This window comes from Leucoraja erinacea, chromosome 4 (genome assembly GCF_028641065.1).
Source record: "Leucoraja erinacea ecotype New England chromosome 4, Leri_hhj_1, whole genome shotgun sequence".
In the NCBI taxonomy this organism is placed as follows: domain Eukaryota; kingdom Metazoa; phylum Chordata; class Chondrichthyes; order Rajiformes; family Rajidae; genus Leucoraja; species Leucoraja erinaceus.
In genome coordinates, this window is record NC_073380.1 from 9,947,550 (window position 1) to 9,968,991 (window position 21,442).

General features: G+C 44.7%; 1 protein-coding gene across 1 annotated transcript in view; it reads right to left on the bottom strand.

Moving 5' to 3' along the window:
• Positions 1-4,207: 4,207 nt before the first annotated feature.
• The window catches only part of LOC129696144 (serine/threonine-protein kinase H1-like), a 42,626-nt gene continuing 25,391 nt past the window's right edge, over positions 4,208-21,442 (bottom strand). Inside the window, exon 3 of the mRNA XM_055633660.1 lies at positions 4,208-4,768. Within this exon, the coding sequence (XP_055489635.1) occupies positions 4,457-4,768 (312 nt within the window). The 3' untranslated portion in view covers positions 4,208-4,456. The remainder of the gene's footprint in view (positions 4,769-21,442) is intronic.

The window sequence follows — 21,442 nt, forward strand, 5'->3', positions numbered from 1 at the left end:
AAGTTACCCCTCAGGTTCCTATTACATCTTTCCCCCCTCACCTTAAACCTAAGTCCTCTGGTTGTCGATTTCACTACTCTGGGCAAGAGACTCTGTGTATCTACCCAATCTATTCCTGTCATGATTTTATACACCTCTATAAGATCTCCCCTCATCCTTCTGTGCTCCAAAGAATAGTCCTAGCATGCTCAACCTATTTCTATAGCTCAGGCCCTCAAGTCCTGGCAACAGCCTCGTAAATCTTCCCTGCACCCTTTCCAGCTTGCCAACATCTTTCCTTTAACATGGCACCCAAAACTGAACACAATACTCTCAATGTGGCCTCACCAATGTCTTATGCAACTGCAACATGACCTCCCAACTTCTATACTCAATGCTCTGACTAATGAAGGGTTAAGGAAGCTTTCTTGGAAACATTTAACAAACTCCAACCCAGTCAAAGCCCTTTGCGCCAGTTGTGATCCAGTCAATATTCGGGAAGTTAAAATATTTCACTAATACTACCCTATTATTCCTACAGCTATCTGTGATCTCCTTAAAGCAGATACGTCAGGCTTCACTTTGTTATGAAATACACTAAAGTTCACAAGAATAATTTTGCACCTTCCCGTGTGCACCTTCCGGTTTCTCGGCGTCCATATCGCTGCTGACATCTCCTGGACGGACAACACGACAGCGGTCATCAAGAAGGCTCAGCAGCGGCTGCACTTCCTGAGGGTCCTCAGGAAGCACAACCTGGACTCTAACCTGCTGCTGACCTTCTACCGCTCGTCCATCGAGAGCCTGCTGACATACTGCATTACAGCATGGTATGGCAGCTGCACCATGGCAGACAGGGAGAGGCTTCAGAGGGTAACCAGGACAGCGCAGAGGATCATTGGCTGCCCTCTCCCCTCCCTGATGGACATCTACACCTCCCGCTGCCTTAGCAGGGCAAAGAATATCATCAAAGACAGCTCCCATCCTGCGTTTGGACTGTTCGACCTGCTGCCCTCTGGAAGGCGCTATAGGTGCATCAAATCCAGGACAAACAGACTCAGGAATAGTTGCTTTCCGAGAATTATAACTACTATAAATTCAAATTCACACATGCACTGACTACACCGCCCAACACGGACTTCCATCTGTATATATGTATATATGTATGTAGCGCCGCAGAATTTGTGCACCTATTCCCCGCCCCCCCCATCTCCCTTCTGTTTTTTGTTTTTTGTGCTAATTGTATGTATGCACTGAGTACGAGCAGCTTTCAGTTTCACTGTACATGTATAGTGACAATAAATGGCATATCTTATATCTTATTGCCACAGCTGTGGAGGCCAAGTCAATGGATATATTTAAGGAGGAAATTAACTGATTCTTGATTAGTACGGGTGTCAGGGGTTATGGGGAGAAGGCAGGAGAATGGGGTTGAGAGGGATAGATAGATCAGCCATGATTGAATGGCAGAGTAGGCTTGTTGGGCCGAATGGCCTAATTCTGCTCCTAGAATTTATGAGCGTGCAGATTAGAAAAGTAATGGCAGTGCTCAAGATAAGATTTCTCTGAGAGATTAAGATGACTCGATGATACTAGGAGTTACATGTGGCCCTTGTGGCTAAAGGGATTGGGGGTATGGAGAGAAGGCAGGTACAGGATACTGAGTTGGATGATCAGCCATGATCATATTGAATGGCGGTGCAGGCTCGAAGGGCCGAATGGCCTACTCCTGCACCTATTGTCTATGTTTCTATACTTGGTTTAGTCTGGAATCTATGGAACAAAGCATATCTGTATAGCTTTTATTAGTTCAGCAGGAAACCTCAAGTCTGAGTTGGAATAATCTGAACTAGTATCTCAACAATTTAAAATATATGCAGATTTAAAGTATATAAAGTTATGAGAGGCATAGATTGGCTGGACAGTCAGACACAAAATGCTGGAGTAACTCAGCGGGTGAGGCAGCATCTCAGGAGAGAAGGAATGGGCTAGACAGTCAGAACCTTGTGCCCAGGGTGGAAATGTCCAACACTAGAGGACATTGCTAACAGCTATAAGGCGAGAGGGGATAAGACAGATAAGGCAGAGTTGATGCGTCTTGGGAAGTCAAAGCAGGCAGGACCCGGCAGTTCCAATACACAATAGACAATAGGTGCAGGAGTAGGCCATTTGGCCCTTCGAGCCAGCACCGCCATTCATTGTGATCATGCCTGATCATCCACAATCAGTACCCCGTTCCTGCCTTCTCCCCATATCCCCTGAATCTGCTATCTTTAAGAGCTGTATCTAACTCTCTCTTGAAAACATCCAGAGAATTGGCCTCCACTGCCTTTTGAGGCAGATAATTCCACAGATTCACAACCCTCTGTGTGAAAAGGTTTTTCCTCATCTCCGTTCTAAATGGCTTACCCCTTATTATTAAACTGTGGCCCCTGGTTCTGGACTCCTCCAACATCGGGAACATGTTTCCTGCCTCTAGCATGTCCAAACCCTTAATAATCTTATACGTTTCAATAAGATCTCCTCTCAACCTTCTAAACTCCAGAGTATACAAACCCAGCCGTTCCCACAGCCGATTTCCGAAGCCATGTTTGCGGGTTGGTATCTCAGCCCCTGGACGGTCTATTCTGGTATCATTCGACATTGCTTGGACAACGTGACCTCTGTTGGTCCGGCAAAACGGATAATCCAGCAAGGGTGTCGGATAATTAAAGGACATTCCTTTAGGAAGGAGATGATGAGAGAAGGTTCACCAGACTGATTTCTGGGATGGCAGGACTTTCATATGAAGAAAGACTGGATAGACTCGGCTTGTACTCGCTAGAATTTAGAAGATTGAGGGGGGATCTTATAGAAACTGTAAATTCTTAAGGGGTTGGACAGGCTAGATGCAGGAAGATTTTTCCCGATGTTGGGGAAGTCCAGAACAAGGGGTCATAGTTTTAGGATAGGGGAGGAAATCTTTTAGGACCGAGATGAGAAAAATATTTTTCACACAAAGAGTGGTGAATCTGTGGAATTCTCTTCCATAGAGGGTGGTTGAGGCCACAGTTCACTGGCTATATTTAAGAGGGAGTTAGATGTGGCCCTTGTGGCTAAAGGTATCAGGGGGTATGGAGAGAAGGCAGATTCAGGATACTGAGTTGGATGATCAGCCATGATCATATTGGATGGCGGTGCAGACTCGAAGGGCCGAATGGCCTACTCCTGCACCTATTTTCTACGTTTCTATAAGGATTTTCTTTAGTCTGAGGGTGGTGAATCTGTTGAATTCTTTGCCACGGAAGGCTGTGGAGGCTGTCAATGGATATTTATAAGGAAGAGATAGATGGATTCTTGAACAGTACAGGTGTCAGAGGTTATGGGGAGCAGGCAAGAGAATGGTGTTTGGAGAGAGGAATAGCTCAGCCATGATTGAATGGTGGAGTAGACAAGAAGGGCCGAATAGCCTAATTCTGCTCCTATCACTTCTGACCTTATGACCTTAAAATCAGTGGTGTACCTGTACCATTGAACTAAAAATGCCCTATGGCATCCACTCGAGATATGACAAATTTTAATCATCAATTATTGGATTCTGGCCTTCATCAGTATTCTTTTCAGTACATCAACTGAAGCCGGCTGACAAATAGAAAACAAAAGGACTGCAAACCAATGCTTCAATAAAAGGAGCAAATAAGTCTAAGGGCATTCATATTCCTCCTGCTCCTATAAAAATTAACCCAAATAACTTTCTTGAATTAAATAAACAGCTTCGTAAATTTTCTATCAAACGCCCTGGTAATCATGGAACCTTGAGTCGGCCATTAGATTAGTCCAGTTCGGCCCACCAAGTCCGTGCCAAACAGCGATCCCCATACACAAGCACTATCCTATATACTGGGGCCAATTTACAATTTTTACCGAAGCCAATTAACCTGCAAACTTGTATTTCTTTGGAATGTGGGAGTAAACCGGAGCGCCCGGAGAAAACCCATGCGGTCATGGGGAGAACGTACAAACTCCATGCAGACAGCACCCGTTGTCATGATCGAACCCGGGTTTCTGGCGCTGTAAGACAGCAACTCTACCGCTGCGACACCGTGCTGCCCTGATGTTTTTATAGTCTGAATATCTACTCTAGCTCCTTCCATGTAAAGGCTGGCTCAGTAAACTAATAACACAAAGGGACTTTTTTTCAAGTCAGCAAACATTTACAAATTTTGAATTTTACATCGCATTGCATAAATATATACAATAGTCTTTATTGCTGATTAAATGCTGATTAGATGGAAATGTTAAAACACTGATGAGTCAATTTACTTTGATATTAAAAAAGTCCAATAGAAAATCACAGTTGCTGTCTTGAGGCTATATATAATCATCACTTAAATCATTTTAAGTGGTAACCAACTAATGAAAGTCTAGACTTTTCATTTCGATTTATTTACCGGGAGAACATTTGCGTTAACTTAAAACGAAAATGGACGTCATCTAATTAGTCCTGCTCCATGTGGTGCTGGTACCAAAGGTTAAATTCCCGAATCTCTTTCTCACGTAAACGGCGTGACTTGCTGGAGCGGCTGGACTTGACGGTCTCTGCAGACTTCGAGCTTTGACAGCGGGAAGAGGTCCTCCTCATCAAGTTCTGGGAGATGGAGCGATGGAGGTTTTTCATGGAGGAAGATGCGGCCATAGTCACCACCCAGGGATGCTTCAAGGCTTGAGCTGCTGCCATCCGCTCGTTGGGGTCAATCGTGATCAGCCGGTCAATGAAGTCCTTGGCGAGATTGGACACGTTCGGCCAAGGCTGCAACCAAAGCACAACGCCAAGGACAATTAATATCAATGCAAACGTGAAGCACGATAATAAGGAAGCCGTTAATGGTAAATAAATGGATTCTCCGCTAATTGACACTCGTGCGAAATTGTGGGCGCAGCCCAGGCCATCATGCATTTCTACCATTGACTCCATCTACACTTCACGCTGCCTCGGCTAGGCCACCAACATAATCACGGACGTGTCGAACCACGAACCTCATAACACTCCCGTGTGTGTCAGATAGTGTTCGTGTACGGGGTGATAACTGGTTGGCGCAGGCTCGGTAGGCCAAAGGGCCTCTTTCCACGCTGTATCTCTCAACTAAACTCAAGTAAGGAAGGAAAATAAACCAAACAAGGTACGGCAGATGCTGATAATAAACCAGAAAAATGGGAAATATTATAAATTTAGCCAAAAAAAGTAGAATAATTGGGTAATCTATCATAGGCATAGAGGTGAGAAAGAACTGGGAATAATTTTCACGAGTAGCAGCTTTATAAATTAGACATGACACACAAAGGAGATCTTCCCTTTCATTTTAATATAAAAGGTCTGTAAACTGATGCCGTACAGTGGTGTAATGTTGCATCCGCAAAGGCATCTTTTTGCTGCATCAGGTTATCACTTGGTTTATACTCTCTAGAATTTAGGAGATTGAGGGGGGATCTTATAGAAACTTACAAAATTCTTAAGGGGTTGGACAGGCTAGATGCAGGAAGATTGTTCCCGATGTTGGGGAAGTCCAGGACAAGGGTTCACAGCTTAAGGATAAGGGGGAAATCCTTTAAAACCGAGATGAGAAGAACTTTTTTCACACAGAGAGTGGTGAATCTCTGGAATTCTCTGCCACAGAGGGTAGTCGAGGCCAGTTCAATGGCTATATTTAAGAGGGAGTTAGATGTGGCCCTTGTGGCTAAGGGGATCAGAGGGTATGGAGAGAAGGCAGGTACGGGATACTGAGTTGGATGATCAGCCATGATCATATTGAATGGCGGTGCAGGCTCGAAGGGCCGAATGGCCTACTCCTGCACCTAATTTCTATCTTTCTATGTTATGATGTAAAGTCATGAGATTGTTCAAGAGAAACAAAGACAAAGAGGAATATGTGTGTACATTTTCTCAGGTTATATAGGAGAAGTTCAGGGAGAAATCCAGTTTAGTTTCGCTCAGAGATACAGCGTGAAAACAGGCCCTTCGGCCCACCGTGTCCGTGCCGACTGCCAATCACCCATTCACTAGTTCTATCCTGCACACTAGGGACAATTTACAGAAGCCAATTAACATTCTCGCTATTGAGGGAGTGCAGCGCAGGTTCACCAGGTTAATTCCAGGGATGGCGGGACTGACATATGATGAAAGAATGAGTCGACTGGGCTTGTATTCACTGGGATTTAGAAGGATGAACTTCTAGAAACATATAACATGCTTAAAGGATTGGACAGGATAGAAGCAGGAAAAATTGTCCTGATGTTGGGGGAGTCCAGAACCGGGGGTCACAGTTTAAGAATAAGAGGTAGACCATTTAGGACTGAGATGAGGAAAAACATTTTCACCCAGAGAGTTGTGAATCTGTGGAATTCTCTGCCACAGAAGGCAGTGGAGGCCAATTCACTGGATGTTCCCAAGAGAGAGTTAGATTTAGCTCCTAGGGCTAAAGGAATCAAGGGATATGGGGGAAAAGCAGGAACAGGGTCCTGTTTTAGATTATCAGCCGTGATCATATTGAATGGCTCGAAGGGCTGAATGACCTGCTCCTGTACCTATTTTTCTATGTTTCTATGTTTTTACAAACCTGATTGGCTTTGGAATGTGGGAGGAAACCGGAGCACCTGGAGGAAACCCACGTGGTCACGGGGAGAAGGTACAAAATCTGTACAGACAGCACCCGTAGTCAGGATCGAACCCGACTCTCTGGTGCAGTATGGCAGCGACTCTACCATTGTGCCACCATGCCGCCCTTACCATAAGGCCAGTTCCTTATTTTTGTTTACACCCTCAGTTACATTCCCCAAGTGTGTGTGTGTGAAGATGGGGCAGGAGGAGAATACTGGAACAGAAGGACTGAGATCTGTGTGTGTCATGATACTGGATCACCACCATCTTCCTAAAGACAATGAGGGATGAGCAAAATAATGACTGTCTTGCCAGTAACACATAGTGTGACATATAAGTGAAGAAGGTCCATCTGTCTCCTCAGATCCTGGTGAATTTCTACCGCTGCACCATCGAGAGCATCCTTACCAACTGCATCACAGTATGGTATGGCAACTGCTCTGTCTCCGACCGGAAGGCATTGCAGAGGGTGGTGAAAATTGCCCAACGCATCACCGGTTCCACGCTCCCCTCCATTGAGTCTGTCCAAAGCAAGCGCTGTCTGCGGAGGGCGCTCAGCATCGCCAAGGACTGCTCTCACCCCAACCATGGACTGTTTACCCTCCTACCATCCGGGAGGCGCTACAGGTCTCTCCGTTGCCGAACCAGCAGGTCGAGGAACAGCTTCTTTCCGGCGGCTGTCACTCTACTCAACAACATACCTCGGTGACTGCCAATCACCACCCCCCCCCCCCCCGGACACTTATTATTATTTATTCAAATCGTTTGCTATGTCGCTCTTCAAGGGAGATGCTAAATGCATTTCGTTGTCTCTGTACTGTACACTGACAATGACAATTAAATTGAATCTGAATCTGAAGTGAAGGCGACCCTTCTTCAGACTCTTCGGATGTAATATCACTTCAGCCTTAATAGTTCTGATTGAATCTCTGAGAACGCAAGATATATTTGCCACTCCACATATCAGATTCTTGAATAGTGTCAGGGGTTATGGGGTGAAGGCAGGAGAATGGGTTTGAGAGGGAGAGATAGATCAGCCATGATCGAATGGCCATGTAGATTTGATGGACCGAATGGCCCTATTCTGCTCCTAGAACATATGAACTTATTGCTTAAAACGTCTGCAGTTATATAGGGCTCTGGTGAGACCACATCTGGAGTATCGCGTACAGTTTTGGTCTCCTAATTTGAGGAAGGACATCCTTGTGATTGAGGCAGTGCAGCGTAGGTTCACAAGATTGATCCCTGGGATGGCGGGACTGTCATATGAGGAAAGATTGAAAAGACTAGGCTTGTATTCACTAGAGTTTAGGAGGATGAGGGGATATCTTATAGAAACATATAAAATTATAAAGGGACTGGACAAGCTAGATGCAGGAAAAATGTTCCCAATGTTGGGCGAGTCCAGAACCAGGGGCCACAGTCTGAGAATAAAGGGGAGGCCATTTAAGACCGAGGTGAGAAAAAACTTTTTCACCCAGAGAGTTGTGAATTTGTGGAATTCCCTGCCACAGAGGGCAGTGGAGGACAAGTCACTGGATGGATTTAAGAGAGAGTTAGATAGAGCTCTAGGGGTTCGTGGAATCAAGGGATATGGGGAGAAGGCAGGCACGGGTTATTGATTGGGGACGATCAGCCATGATCACAATGAATGGCGGTGCTGGCTCGAAGGGCCGAATGGCCTCCTCCTGCACCTATTTTCTATGTTTCTATGTCTGTAGATTTTGCACTGTTGGGAATAATGATGGTTTGCTGACAGTACTCGTTTCATGTGCTCCTGTTCTCTGTGTCACACACTTAGTCAGCCTATTCTCCTGCTAGGTTAGCAATAGATGATCTGTCAGATGTATCTATTCTGAGCATCAATTGATACTAATGGATGGACACTAGAAGTGGTTGAGATAAGAGTATCAATGGAGTGGCCCAACAAAATATTTCTTGCTCCAGCCCTCCTCGAGGCTTCGCTACAACAGCAAAGATAGATGTAGAATCTGGGCGGTGAAGAACACAAAGAACATGAAAAGTAAGATACAAGAAACTACAGATGTTGGAAACTTGTGCGAAACACACAGTGCTGGAGGATCACAGGGGCCAGGCAGCATCTGTTGGGGGAATGGACAATGTTTCAGGTTGGGATCCTTCTACAGGCATCACATGTGGAAGGAATGGACGGACAATATTTCGTGTTGAGACCCCTTTCCAGGCAACATCTTTGGAGGGAATGGGCAGATGAGGTTTTGGGTTGGGATCCTTCTACAGGCCACATCTGTGGAAGGAATAGACAGACAACATTTTGGGTCAAGACCCTTCTTCAGTCCCAAGGTTCCTCCAGCACCTTGTGATTTTCAGCACAAACAATTGTCCAATGGATGAAGAAAAGAAAGCCACAAGTTGTGGTTGGATCTTAATGAATAGTAATTCAATAGGCTGATTATACCACCAGCAATCTGTATTTCATTTCGGCCAACAAAAGTTCGCAATGAACTCAAAGTCAGACCAGGCCCTGACAGAATGAGCTAATTCAATGTCCATGACAAAGCTTCCTCTGTAGATTTCATTTGAGTGCATTCTCAGTGCATGGTGTTTGCGTTAAAGCCATCAATTAAGATTCATATACCTGACAGAGTATTGGTTTGCTAATCCCTGTAATGCATTACTTTTCTTCCTTCCCATTTAAACCTCCTCCCCTCAAACGTCTTCTCCTCCCTTTTGCCCATCACAACCTCTCTCTCTCCCTCTCCCTCTCCCTCTCTCTCTCTCTCTCCTTGACACCCTGTAATCCTGGGAAGTCACTCCTACTTGCTACATAATTTCTTTGAAAAGATAAATGCAGCTATTGACACTTTGTGAAGGAAGTATCAATGACATTGGACTCATTTCTTGTAAACAAATATGAATATCCTTGGCAGAAAAATACTATGGTTATTTCTGCCAGGAGCATAAAACCTGGCTCAAACCATAAAGGTGCCCCAGAAAATATTGTCCGCATTAAAGTGATTATATTTATTTCAAATGAGATGCAGCAGAATTTTCGAGTCACACAACACACAAACAGGCCCTTTGGCCCAACTTGTCCATGCCAACCATATGTCCCATCAAAGTCAAAGTCAACGTAGCCTTTATTGTCATTCAGACCTTTTGGTCTGAACGAAATTTCGTTGCCTTGCAGTCATACATATAATAAAAATGACAAAAACACACAATAAACACAAATTGAACATCCACCACAGTGAGTTCACCAGGCACCTCCTCACTGTGATGGAAGGCAAAACCCTTAAAGTCCTTGTCTCTTCCCTCCTTGTTCTCCCTCTACTCCAAGGCGACCTGTGAGCTCCCGACGTTGTCGTCAACTACACTATTACTATTTGCCAGCATTTGCCATTATCCCTCTAAAACTTTCCTATCCATGTACCTGTCCAAATATCTTCTTACTGAATTCTGACGGACTTACGATCATGTGTGTAGTAGGCTGCATTCATCGAGTTATACAGCATGGAAACAAGTCCTTGGGACATCAAGTCTGCATTGACCATGAATAATTCATTTACACCAAACCGACACAAATCCCGTTTTATTCTTCCTGCATTCCCATCAATTCCCACGCTAGCCCCACAGACCATGCTAGTCCCTCTACACACAGGGCTGTTTACATTGCCCACTGACCTACTAACCCGCACATGCTTGGGATGTGGGAGGAAACCAGGGCACCCATCGGAAGCTCATGCGGCCGCGGGAAGAATCTGCAAACAACACGGACGGCATCCGAGCTCAGGATTGAAGCTGGGATTATGTGCACGGATGTTGAGGGTTGGGTACAAATCAACAATCTTTTAACTCTGCTACAAGAGTGTTGCATTTTTTTCCCCTCACTTGGTGAGTTGTACTACTCAGGATAAGTTCATAAGTTCATAGGTGATAGGAGCAGAATTAGGACATTCGGCTCATCAAGTCTACTCTGCTAATCAAACTTGGCTGATCTATCTCTCCCTCTCAACCCCATTCCCTGCCTTCTCCCCAGAACCCCTGACACCCGTACTAATAAAGAATCTATCTATCTCTGCCTTAAAAATCTCCAATAACTTGTCTTCTGTGGCAATAGATTCCACAGATTCACCACCCTCTGACTAAAGAAATTCCTCATCTCCTTTCTGCACGATTTCACTGACGATCCTGACTGCGGCAGATTCTTCTTTCTCAAAACTGTTGACAAATTATTTTATCGTTTGCAGCATAGTAGAGTACAACAGAGAGCCATGTACCCCACCTAGTCAAAATGGGCAGAGGAGGTTGCGGAATCTCGGGTGCCATTTCCTTGAACAACTGCACACGTGACGGTGCTTTGAGGAACATTTTCTTGACATTGGAAAGTTGGCGATCGACATTTGGAAACAAGCTACGTATGTGCTTGACAATTTCATGAAGTCTTGAGCTTAGCATGTCAAATGCGACATTTTGGGGAATAAAACTTTAAGAGCACAAGCAGCTTTTTTCATGTACGGAGTTGCATCAGTCACAAACAGAAGAACATTCTCGTGTTTTATACCTTCTGGCCAAAGTACAGCAAGTGAAGATGTAACCAACTGAGCAATAGTCGAGTTGTTTGACTTCTCCAATACTTCTGATGTCAACAAATACTCCTTTGATGGTTGACCTGCCTCCAGTGTACCGATGACCACATTGGCAACATATCTCCCCACAGCATCGGTTGTCTCATCTATTGAGATCGATGTTTTGTTGCATGCAACTTCATTTCAAATTTTTTGCATAACAATGTTGAAGTTGCTGTCAACATAATTTTTCCGTAATGATGACTCGCTTGTTATATGTTCCTCTGTGTATTTCTCTAAACAACCTCTGAGAGATTTGTTTTCCAATTTCCACAGTGGAATTCCAGCATCAATAAATGCCTTGCACAGATCACTCGAAAACTCAGATTTGCGACTGAAGCCAGCAGCAAATGAAGTGAGGAGACAAGCTTGGGTATTTCGCTTGGGTAGTCTACACCACAGTGGTATCAACATTGACTTCTCGAATTTTAGATAGCCTTGTCTTCACCCTTCTCTCCCTCACCTTTCACAGCTCTCCTTCTGGTCCTACTGTCACCACTTGTCTCCCCCCCCCCCCCCCCCCCTCCTGCCCCCCGACCCCCCCCCCCCCCCCCCATCAGTCTGAAGAAGGGTCTCGATCCTACACATGCGCTCTTCCGATCTCTCCATAGATGCTGCCTCTAGCATTTTTTGTCTTCCTTCGATTTTTCCAGCATCTATCTATATTACTAAAAGTCTGATCTTGACCGCTTTTGGCTCGCTGTGGTGTGATTTCCGAGAGAACGCCGCCACCTATGGCCGTCATCTTTGGCCAGCTCACTCAGAGCCCCCCTCCGCCTTCCGGGACCAGAGGATTTTTCCCAATGATTTAAAAAAAATCCCCATTCTCTCTGCTGCCCCCGCTGGCGACATGGGGGCGGGACTATAAAACCAGGAAGTGTAGACCCTCACTCAGTCTCTGTCAGACCCAGGAAGCGAGAGGGTCATGGCTCTCTGAGTTATGAATAACACTGAACGTACATCTACTCCACGGTGAGTCCGCGTGATGCGGCTGTAAGGTGGCTGCTGCTCAATTGTTTGCCTTGCCTTTTAAAAAAGTTTGTGTAACAAAATGATCCCGGAACTACGGCAAACGGTACACGATAGCACTACAATTTTTGAACCACCTTACTTACAATTGACTTGTGGTATATTTTTTTTAATCAAGTTTAGTTCACATTGATGTTATATTTTACAGGTTATTCATATTTTTAACTTTACAACATCCAGTTTGAGAAAGAATTACCTGAACACTGCTGTGGCAGTTACAGCTATGACGTCACAATGGGATCTCATTCACATAAACTGCCCGTGAGCAGTGCTCCATTCGACAATGACATCACAATGGGATCTCATTTACATAAACTGCCCATGAGCAGTGTTCCAGCACACAATGACATCACAATGGGATCAGCAGCTTCCACCTCAAGGGGGGTAAGGAGGGGAGAGGGGTTATGAAGGGAGGGAGGGAGTGAGATTTAATTTAAAAATCTGTTTTAATCAAATTAGTGGGGAGAGGTTTCATTTACAAAAAAAAACGGTTTTCATTGTGTGTGTGTGGGGGCGGAGGGGGGTGGGTGGTGTGTGTAATAGGGGAGAGGTTTCATTTACAAAAAAAAATCCATTGTGGAGGGGGTGGTGATCGACGACGCCACGCCCCCCCCCCTCCAAGTGGGGACGATTGATTGGCTGAGTGGTGGAATATTGCGTTGGCGGAACGGGCCCCAACAGAGCCCATTTGATCTAGGTAATATATATATATATGTGTGTGTGTGTATACATGTGTGTAAATATATACACATGCATTAACATACATACATATACAAACATGTATGTATAAATATACACACACATATATATGCATACACGTGTGTGTGTGTGTGTGTATCAATGTATATATACTCACACACCCATACACATGCATATACATATACATACACACACATAAAACAGAGCATAATAATGCAAAAAGACAAAACCAATGCCCCAAGTCCATCCAGTTCAGAGCTTATTCAGAGGTTTTAGTGTTTAATAGCCTGATTGTTTATAGGGAAGTAGCTATTCCTGAACCTGGACGTTACAGTTTTCAGGCTCCTATATTTCTTCCCGATGGCAGGAATGATTATATCCAGGCACATATCCAAAAGCCTCTTTAGTGCCACTGTTGTATCCGCCTCCACCACCACTCACTGGCAGCATGGTCCACGCATCCACCGTTCTGTGAAAAACTTGTCCAGCACATCTAATGTAAACGTTGCCCCTCTCGCCTTAAAGTTATATCCTCCAAAAGTCCGGACCTGTGAAGGTAAACATACCTTATGCCTTCTTTACCACTCTGTCTACTTATGTTGCCACTTTCAGGGATCTGTGAACTTGGACCCTAAAATCCCTTTGTTCATCAATGCTATTAAGGTTCTTGCCATTGACTTTATTTTGTTGTTCCATTTTGGGACATATAAAACAGCAATAAAACACTCAGCCTATCTAAAAGTCTCTTAAATGCTGTTGAGAAATATTGGTCTCGAGGTAAATGCTCGCTGTACCATGTGACAGCTTTCAGTAGAGATAACCCCAAAAAGCTCAGAAGTTAGCAGTTAGTAAACTCAACTAAGTTAAAGCCATCACGAGTAATCTTATTACAAGTTTTAGTGGAGAAAAATATATTTCTGTCCATCGACAGACACAAAGTGTTGGAGTAACTCAGCGGGTCAGGCAGCATCTCTGGAGAAAAAGGATGGGTAACATTTTGGGTCAGGACCCTTCCTCTGTCTCCATCATTAACTAAGCTTACAATGATCCCAATCACGATTCCTCTCGGAGTTTGTTTGTTCTTTAAACTCCTACCCCTTTCCCAACTGATTTAATATACCTCTCACGCCCATATTTTCTAGTTTTGAAACATAGAAAATAGGCGCAGGAATAAGCCTTTCGGCCCTTCGATCCAGTACAGCTATTCAATATGATCATGGCTAATCATCCAAAATCTGTACCCTGTTCCTGCTTGCTTCCCATATCCCTTGATTCCATACGCCCTACGACCCTCTAATATCTAACTCGCTCTTGAACACAAACAATGAATTGGCCTCCACTGCCTTCTGTGGCAGAGAATTCCATAGCTTCACAACTCTCTGGGCGAAAATGTTTTTCCTCATCTCAGTCCTAAACTGCTTGACTAATCTTCTGGAATTTTTTGAGGATGTGACAAGTAAAATGGATGAAGGGGTGCCAGTGGATATAGTGTATCTAGAATTTCAGAAAGCCTTTGATAAGAGGGAGACTGGTGACTAAAATTAGGGGTAGGGAGTTGACATGGATAGAAAATTGGTTGGCAGACCGGAAGCAAAGAGTAGGAGTGAACTGGTCCTTTTCAGAATGGGCAGTGGCGAGTGGAGTGCCGCAAGGCTCGGTGTTGGGGATGCAACTGTTTACCATATATATTAATGGTTTGGAAGAGGGAATTAGGAGCAACACTAGCACGTTTGCGGATGACACAAAGCTGGGTGGCAGAGTGAACTGTGAAGAGGATGTTAGGAGGTTGCAGGGTGACCAAGACCAGGTTGAGTGAGTGGGCAGATGCGTGGCAGATGCAGTAGAATATAGATAAATGTGAGGTTATCCACTTTTGTGGCAAAAACAAGGGGGCAGATTATTATGTTAATGGGGTTAGGTTAGGTAAGGGGGAGGTGCAGCGAGACCTGGGCGTCCTTGTACACTGGCCACTGAAAGTTGGCTTACAGGTACAGCAGGCAGTGAAGAAAGCTAATAGAATGTTGGCCTTCATAACAAGAGGATTTCAGTATAGGAGTAAAGAGGTTCTTCCGCATTTGTATAGCGCTCTGGTGAGACCACGTCTGGAGTATTGTGTACAGTTTGGTCTCCTAATTTGAGGAAGGACATCCTTGTGATTGAGGCAGTGCAGCATAGGTTCACGAGATTGATCCCTGTCATATGAGGAAAGATTGAAAAGACTAGGCTTGTAGTCACTGGAGTTTAGAAGGATCAGGAGGGATCTTAAAGAAACATATAAAATTATAAAAGGACTGGACAAGTTAGATGCAGGAAAAATGTTCCCAATGTTGGGCGAATCCAGACCCAGGGCCCACAGTCTTAGAATAAAGGGGAGGCCATTTAAGACTGAGGTGAGATAAACTCTTTCACCCAGAGAGTTGTGAATTTATGGAATTCCCTGCCACAGAAGGCAGTGGAGGCCAAGTCACTGGATGGATTTAAGAGAGAGTTAGATAGAGCTCTAGGGGCTAGTGGAGTCAAGGGATATGGGGAGAAGGCAGGCATGGGTTATTGATTGGGGCGATCAGCCATGATCACAATGAATGGCGGTGCCGGCTCGAAGTGCCGAATGGCCTCCTCCTGCACCTATTTTCTATGTTTCTATGTTTCTAAATGCCCTACCCCTTATTTTACAGTGTGACCCCTGGTTCTGAACTCCCCCAACATCGGGCATATTTTTCCTGCAATCAAGAATTTTATATGTTTCTATAAGATACCCTCTCATCCTTCTAAATTCCAGTGAATACAAGCCCAGTCGATCCATTTGATACACCAGTCGATACACAAAAATATTAACAGATCTCGTCTCTCCAGAGATGTTGACGACCTGCCATGTTTCCCATTGCTTTTGCCTAGTTTAACGCTACCAGCATCTGACGTATTTTGATTTTCATTTAGTCTGGTCAAATTTTCACTTCATTGCTTTTTTGCCGCAGTGTAAATAACACAGTGTACTGCTCTTTCAATGGGGTCTGCTATGAAAACCAACATACAACACAAAGCATTGTTGGGCTCCTGAATTAGTGCCTCACTCTTCTTCCTTTGACTGACTAACTATAATGCTTTCCCTGTTTACTGTGACTCCATTTACACTTCATATCCATCCCAACATCAAACATAATGAAATTCTTCAAATATTTCAAGCACAAGCAATAACAATTTTTTGTACCCGACAATGATATTACATTCGAGTTTCTAAAAGGAATTGGCTATTAAGTCACCGTGTACAAACAATCCAATTATCATGTACAGTATTTAAGAAGGAACTGCAGATGCTGGAAAATCGAAGGTACACAAAAATGCTGGGGAAACTCAGCGGGTGCAGCAGCATCTATGGAGCGAAGGAAATAGGCGACGTTTCGGCCTGAAACGTTGCCTATTTCCTTCGCTCCATAGATGATGCTGCACCCGCTGAGTTTCTCCAGCATTTTTGTGTACCTATCATGTACAGTACATAGCCCTGATTCTAAGGGTTAACGCACCGTTAATTTCCCTTAAAACTTCCTCTGAATTTTCCAGGAATGGGTCAGCATTGCAGTCAAAATGGCGGAAAAGATACTGACGACACTGTACATTTGAGAAGACCATGGAAACGTTCTGTAGAGAATTTAATCCTCTTTAGAGATACAGCGCAGAAACAGGCCCTTTGCCACACCGAGTCCGCACCGACCAGTGCTCACCCTGTAGATAAACACAATATGCTGGGGTAACTCAACAGCATCTTTGGAGATTGGTGACCTTTCGGCTGGAGACTCTTCATCAGACTGAGAGTCAGGGATCACCCCGTACAGTAGCACTACCCGAGACACTAGGGACAATTTATAATTTTACCAAAGCCAACGAACCAACAAACTTGCACATTTTTGGAGTGTGGGAGGAAACTGGAGCTCCCGGAGAAAACCCACGCAGGTCACAGGGAGAACGTACAAACTGCGTACAGATAACACCCATAATCAGGATCGAACCCGGGTCTCTGGTGCTGTAAGGCATCAATTCCATCACTGCACCACTTTGCTGATGGTTTATGGGAGTGAGAGGGGGCCAGAGTGAGAGGGGGAAAATTTAATAGGAACCTGAGGGGCAACATTTTCACATAGAGGGTGGTGGGTATATGGATCTAGCTGCCAGAGGGTGGCATGGTGGTGCAGCTGTAGAGTTGCTGCCCCTCAGCGCCAGAAACCCGGATTTGATCCTGACTACGGGTGCTGTCTGTACAGAGTTTGTACGTTCTCCCTGTGACTCTCCTGGGTTTTCTCCGGGGAGCTCCGGTTTCCTCCCACACTCCAAAGACGTAAAGGTTTGTAGGCTAATTGGCTTGGTAACATTGTAAATCATCCCTAGTGTGTGGGAGATAGTGTTGCTGTGCAGGGAGCACCAATCGGTGTGGGATCGGTGGCCTCAAGGACCTGCTTCCATCTGTATCTCTAAACTAAACTAAACTAAAACGGAGGCAGTTTATGCAGGTACTATGACAGGATTTAAAAGACATTTGGACAGGTACTTGGGTAGGAAAGGTTTAGAAGGATATGGACCAAACGCAGGCAGGTAGGCTAGTGAGGGGCACTTGGTACTGTGAAGTCGGGGCCGAAGGGCCTGCTAAACGACTGTTGGACATGGTACTTGGGTGGAGGAAAGGTTTAGAAGGATATGGACCCCCCGCAGGCAGACAGTCTTAAGTGAGGGGAAATCTCCAATATGGTGCTTGCAACGCTGTCAGGCACCTACAGGGTATCTTCTAACCATGAACCACTGTAACAATTACAGCACGGAAACAGGCCATCTCGACCCTTCTAGTCTGTTATGACAGTCTTCCCCCCAGAGATACACCTGCGTTAATCACTTAAATCTCCAATACCTTTGCCGTGCATAAACGCTGACTATCCACCTACAGTTTCAATGAATCAATCTAAGTGCCTTCTTGAGACATGGGGGTTGTGAGATTGGGCCCATTTTCCTTTTCAATGATGCTTTTATTGTCACATGTGAGAAGTGGAAACGTACAGTGAAATTATTTTCTTACAAACAGTCCAGTAGAGTATCGCCACACCCAATCGCATTCCCGATAACCAAGTGTACAGAAATAGTCCACCGATCCTGCATGCAAGAGGCGCCATGTTTGGGCGCCATTTTCAGTGTCCAGTCCACACTCTAGGTATTATGATCGGTTCCTGTTCCAGGCGAGCCCCCTGTTGCGGGCCTCTAGCCGTCGCCTTCCCTTGGACGTGCGGGTCGTCCAGTGAACCGATGTCCCTCTCCTCGCCCGTCCAACTTTGCTCCCCGGGGCTGCCTCCTGCAGCCGACCTCGAGGGAGCAGTAGGCCTGGCCCCCGGTTACCTCTCCTCTCCTACCGTCTTCACCTCTCGCCGGGCACGTCCAGCGTCGTCACCGTCACCGTCCTCATCCTCCCGGTCTTTGGTCTTCAGGAGATGAGCATAGTTCGTCTCGGCCAGCTCTTCCATCCAGGAGATCTACCGGGTTCTCTGAGCAGGGGGTGGCACGGCGTTTTTGCCCTGTGGGCTTTGCCAGGTCTTGCGTTCGGCCACGGGAAACCAGCTCGGCGGCTACACCCTGGTGCTCTGGGGCTTCTGGTTATATGGTTATAATCACACTGTAGCCCTACCTATGTTATCTAGGAATAATGTCAGAAAAGATTGAAGATCATGTTGTGGGATCCCAGAGGTGGGTGTGAAGGTGATAAGAAGGAACTTGATTCGATTATCCTGGCATCATGTTTGGCACAGACATTGCAGGCGGAAGGGTCTGTTCCTGTGCGGCATTTCTCTATGTTCAATGTTCTGAAGGACAACTGTTAGTTAACATGTGCAAAGTAAAATTACATTGTTAGTCATCATCAACCACAAAAGACTGCCTCGGTAACTGTGACATGAAGTCTTGGGTTTGTGTTTGAGCTATATGCAGGTCAATTTACTCAGGAAAAGCTTATCTCCACAAGAACCTCTTACGAAAGGACTGCTTCAGACTTTGCTCGTGAAGGCAATCTGGGCTGTTGTCCCCAGTGGAAGGTAATTCCGTTTGGTGAAGCTTTTCCTTAGTGAAGCTTAAGTGAAGCTTTTCCTTACGTTCAGAAGTCCCTGAAGCAGAATTATGCCATTCAGGTCATCAAGTCTAATCCGCCATTCAATCAGGATAAATCTATCTCTTCCTCTCAACCCCATTCTCCTGCCTTCTCCCCATAACCCCTGACACCTCCATCTGCAGGATCTGTGGACTATTTCTCTACATTTGCTAAGGCTAATCTATCTATCGCTGCCTTAAAAATACACACTGACTTGGCCTCCACAGCCATCTGTGGCAATTCACCACCCTCTGGCTAAATAATTTATGTCCCCGATCCTCGCATTCTTTTTCCTTCTCTTCTTTCTGCCACTATCGTCGGGTACGTGATCAGTCTAGGGTGAATCCTATGCCAAAAACATCAAGATAAAAGGATGGGGAAATAAAGATTTCGCTGCTTGGACCAAGTTGATAGCACTTGGCCGAACCCTTACAGGGCAGCACAGCTGCGAGGGGTTTTCCTCCTTCAAACCTGATGCTGCTGACAAGATTTGCGAACGATCCAAACCTGTGAACCCAACCACTTCCTGGTTTAACAAGTCGTGCAGGTACTTTATCTCCCAGCATTCGCCAGGTTAGTTTTAATTCAGATGAAACCCTGGCAATAAATAGCAGCATTTCATTGACGGCAGTTCTCGCTTCCAGTCCTGGTGAGAATCCAAAATGAACAAACAAAGAACTGCAGATGCTGCTTTACACCAAAGATAGACACAAAGTGCTGGAGTAACTCAGCGGGTCAGGCAGCATCTCTGGAGGAAAAAGGATGAGTGACGTTTACGGTCTGGACCCTTCAGCAGACTGAAAGAACAGTCCTGCTTTTAGAGAATCCAAATCTGCTATAATTGAGGATGCTATTTCAATATTGATGCAACTAATCCTCAATCTGATTTACATCATATATTTTACATTCCCTGTGCACGCTAGAAAAATAAATCCCAATATTTTTAATACTGGATACAGATTTGTGGTCTAGACAATAGACAATAGGTGCAGGAGTAGGCCATTCGGCCCTTCGAGCCAGCACCGCCAACTATAAAGCTTTCCCTGTTTACTGTGACTCCATTTACACTTCATATCCATCCCAACATCAAACATAATGACATTCTTCAAATATTTCAATCTGAAAATGATACTGATGAATAATATGCAAATTTTCAAACAATATTTCCCATGAAAATTGATGCTGCCTTGAACATCAGTTATTATGATGACTCAAAAGTACAGCCACTGTTTTTGTATTTCATTGGTTATAAGTTCATACGTTATCGGAGCAGAATTAGGCCATTCGGCCCATCAAGTCTACTCCGCGTATTCAGTCACAGCTGATCGATCTTTCCCTCTCAACCCCGTTTTCCTGCTTTCTCCTCATAACGCCTGAGAACCGTTACTATGTCTGAAGAAGGGTGTAGGAATAGGTGATGTTTTGTTGTCGAGATCCTTCTTCAAACTGGGTCTGATGAGTCTGAAGAAAGGCATCGATCCAAAACGTCACCCATTACACCTCTCCAGAGATGCTGCCCACCCCGCTGAGTGCCCATTTTGTGTCTATCTTCGGTGTAAACCAGCATAGAAACATAGAAATTAGGTGCAGGAGTAGGCCATTCGGCCCTTCGAGCCTGCACCGCCATTCAATATGATCATGGCATCTCCACACTATGTCACCTACTCGTTCCTGCACACAATTTCATCAATGATTCTTTTCGCTTGTGAATTCAACCATTTATTTACTCCGCTGGATCTGCATAGATCACATTTCTTCTTTGTCATACATTTTATAATTAAAATCCATCAGGGCACGAAATTGACAAATAGAAGCGGATTGTTTTCAACGTCTGGTAGATACAGGTTACATTCTTTCTGCACGAATGCAGAACAAAGGGGACATACAACAGGGACATAAACCAAAACTAAAAGATATCAGTAACAAGTGGGTCAAACAATACCGATCTGGATAATGCAGCCCTTATCTCTCCATCAACTGTGCTGCAGCACAAAAGGATACAGTCTCTGAGAGATTTCACAGCTAGATTTTTTGTTTAATGGACCCAAAAAGAAATGGGGCTTTGTTGACTTAAAAGTTGAAGAAACTTGAGCAACTATGAAGGCAGGCAGCATAAAAAACTTTCTTTGAGGGGGCTGGAATTAAAACCAGCCAGCTGAACTCGGCACTGTCTAAATGCATTGGGTAACAAAAACTATGGTGTTCTCTTGTTTAAGTGTTGATTAAGGAGTTTTTTTCTAATACCCAGCATAGCTAAGCTGTCAAATAATCCAACAGAGTTCTCAGATGCCCTTAATAAATTATTTTTGCCTACAGAGGATAATAGTAACATAAACTTTTTATTCCATTCCAATCTTAATTCTTCAGCACATTGTATAT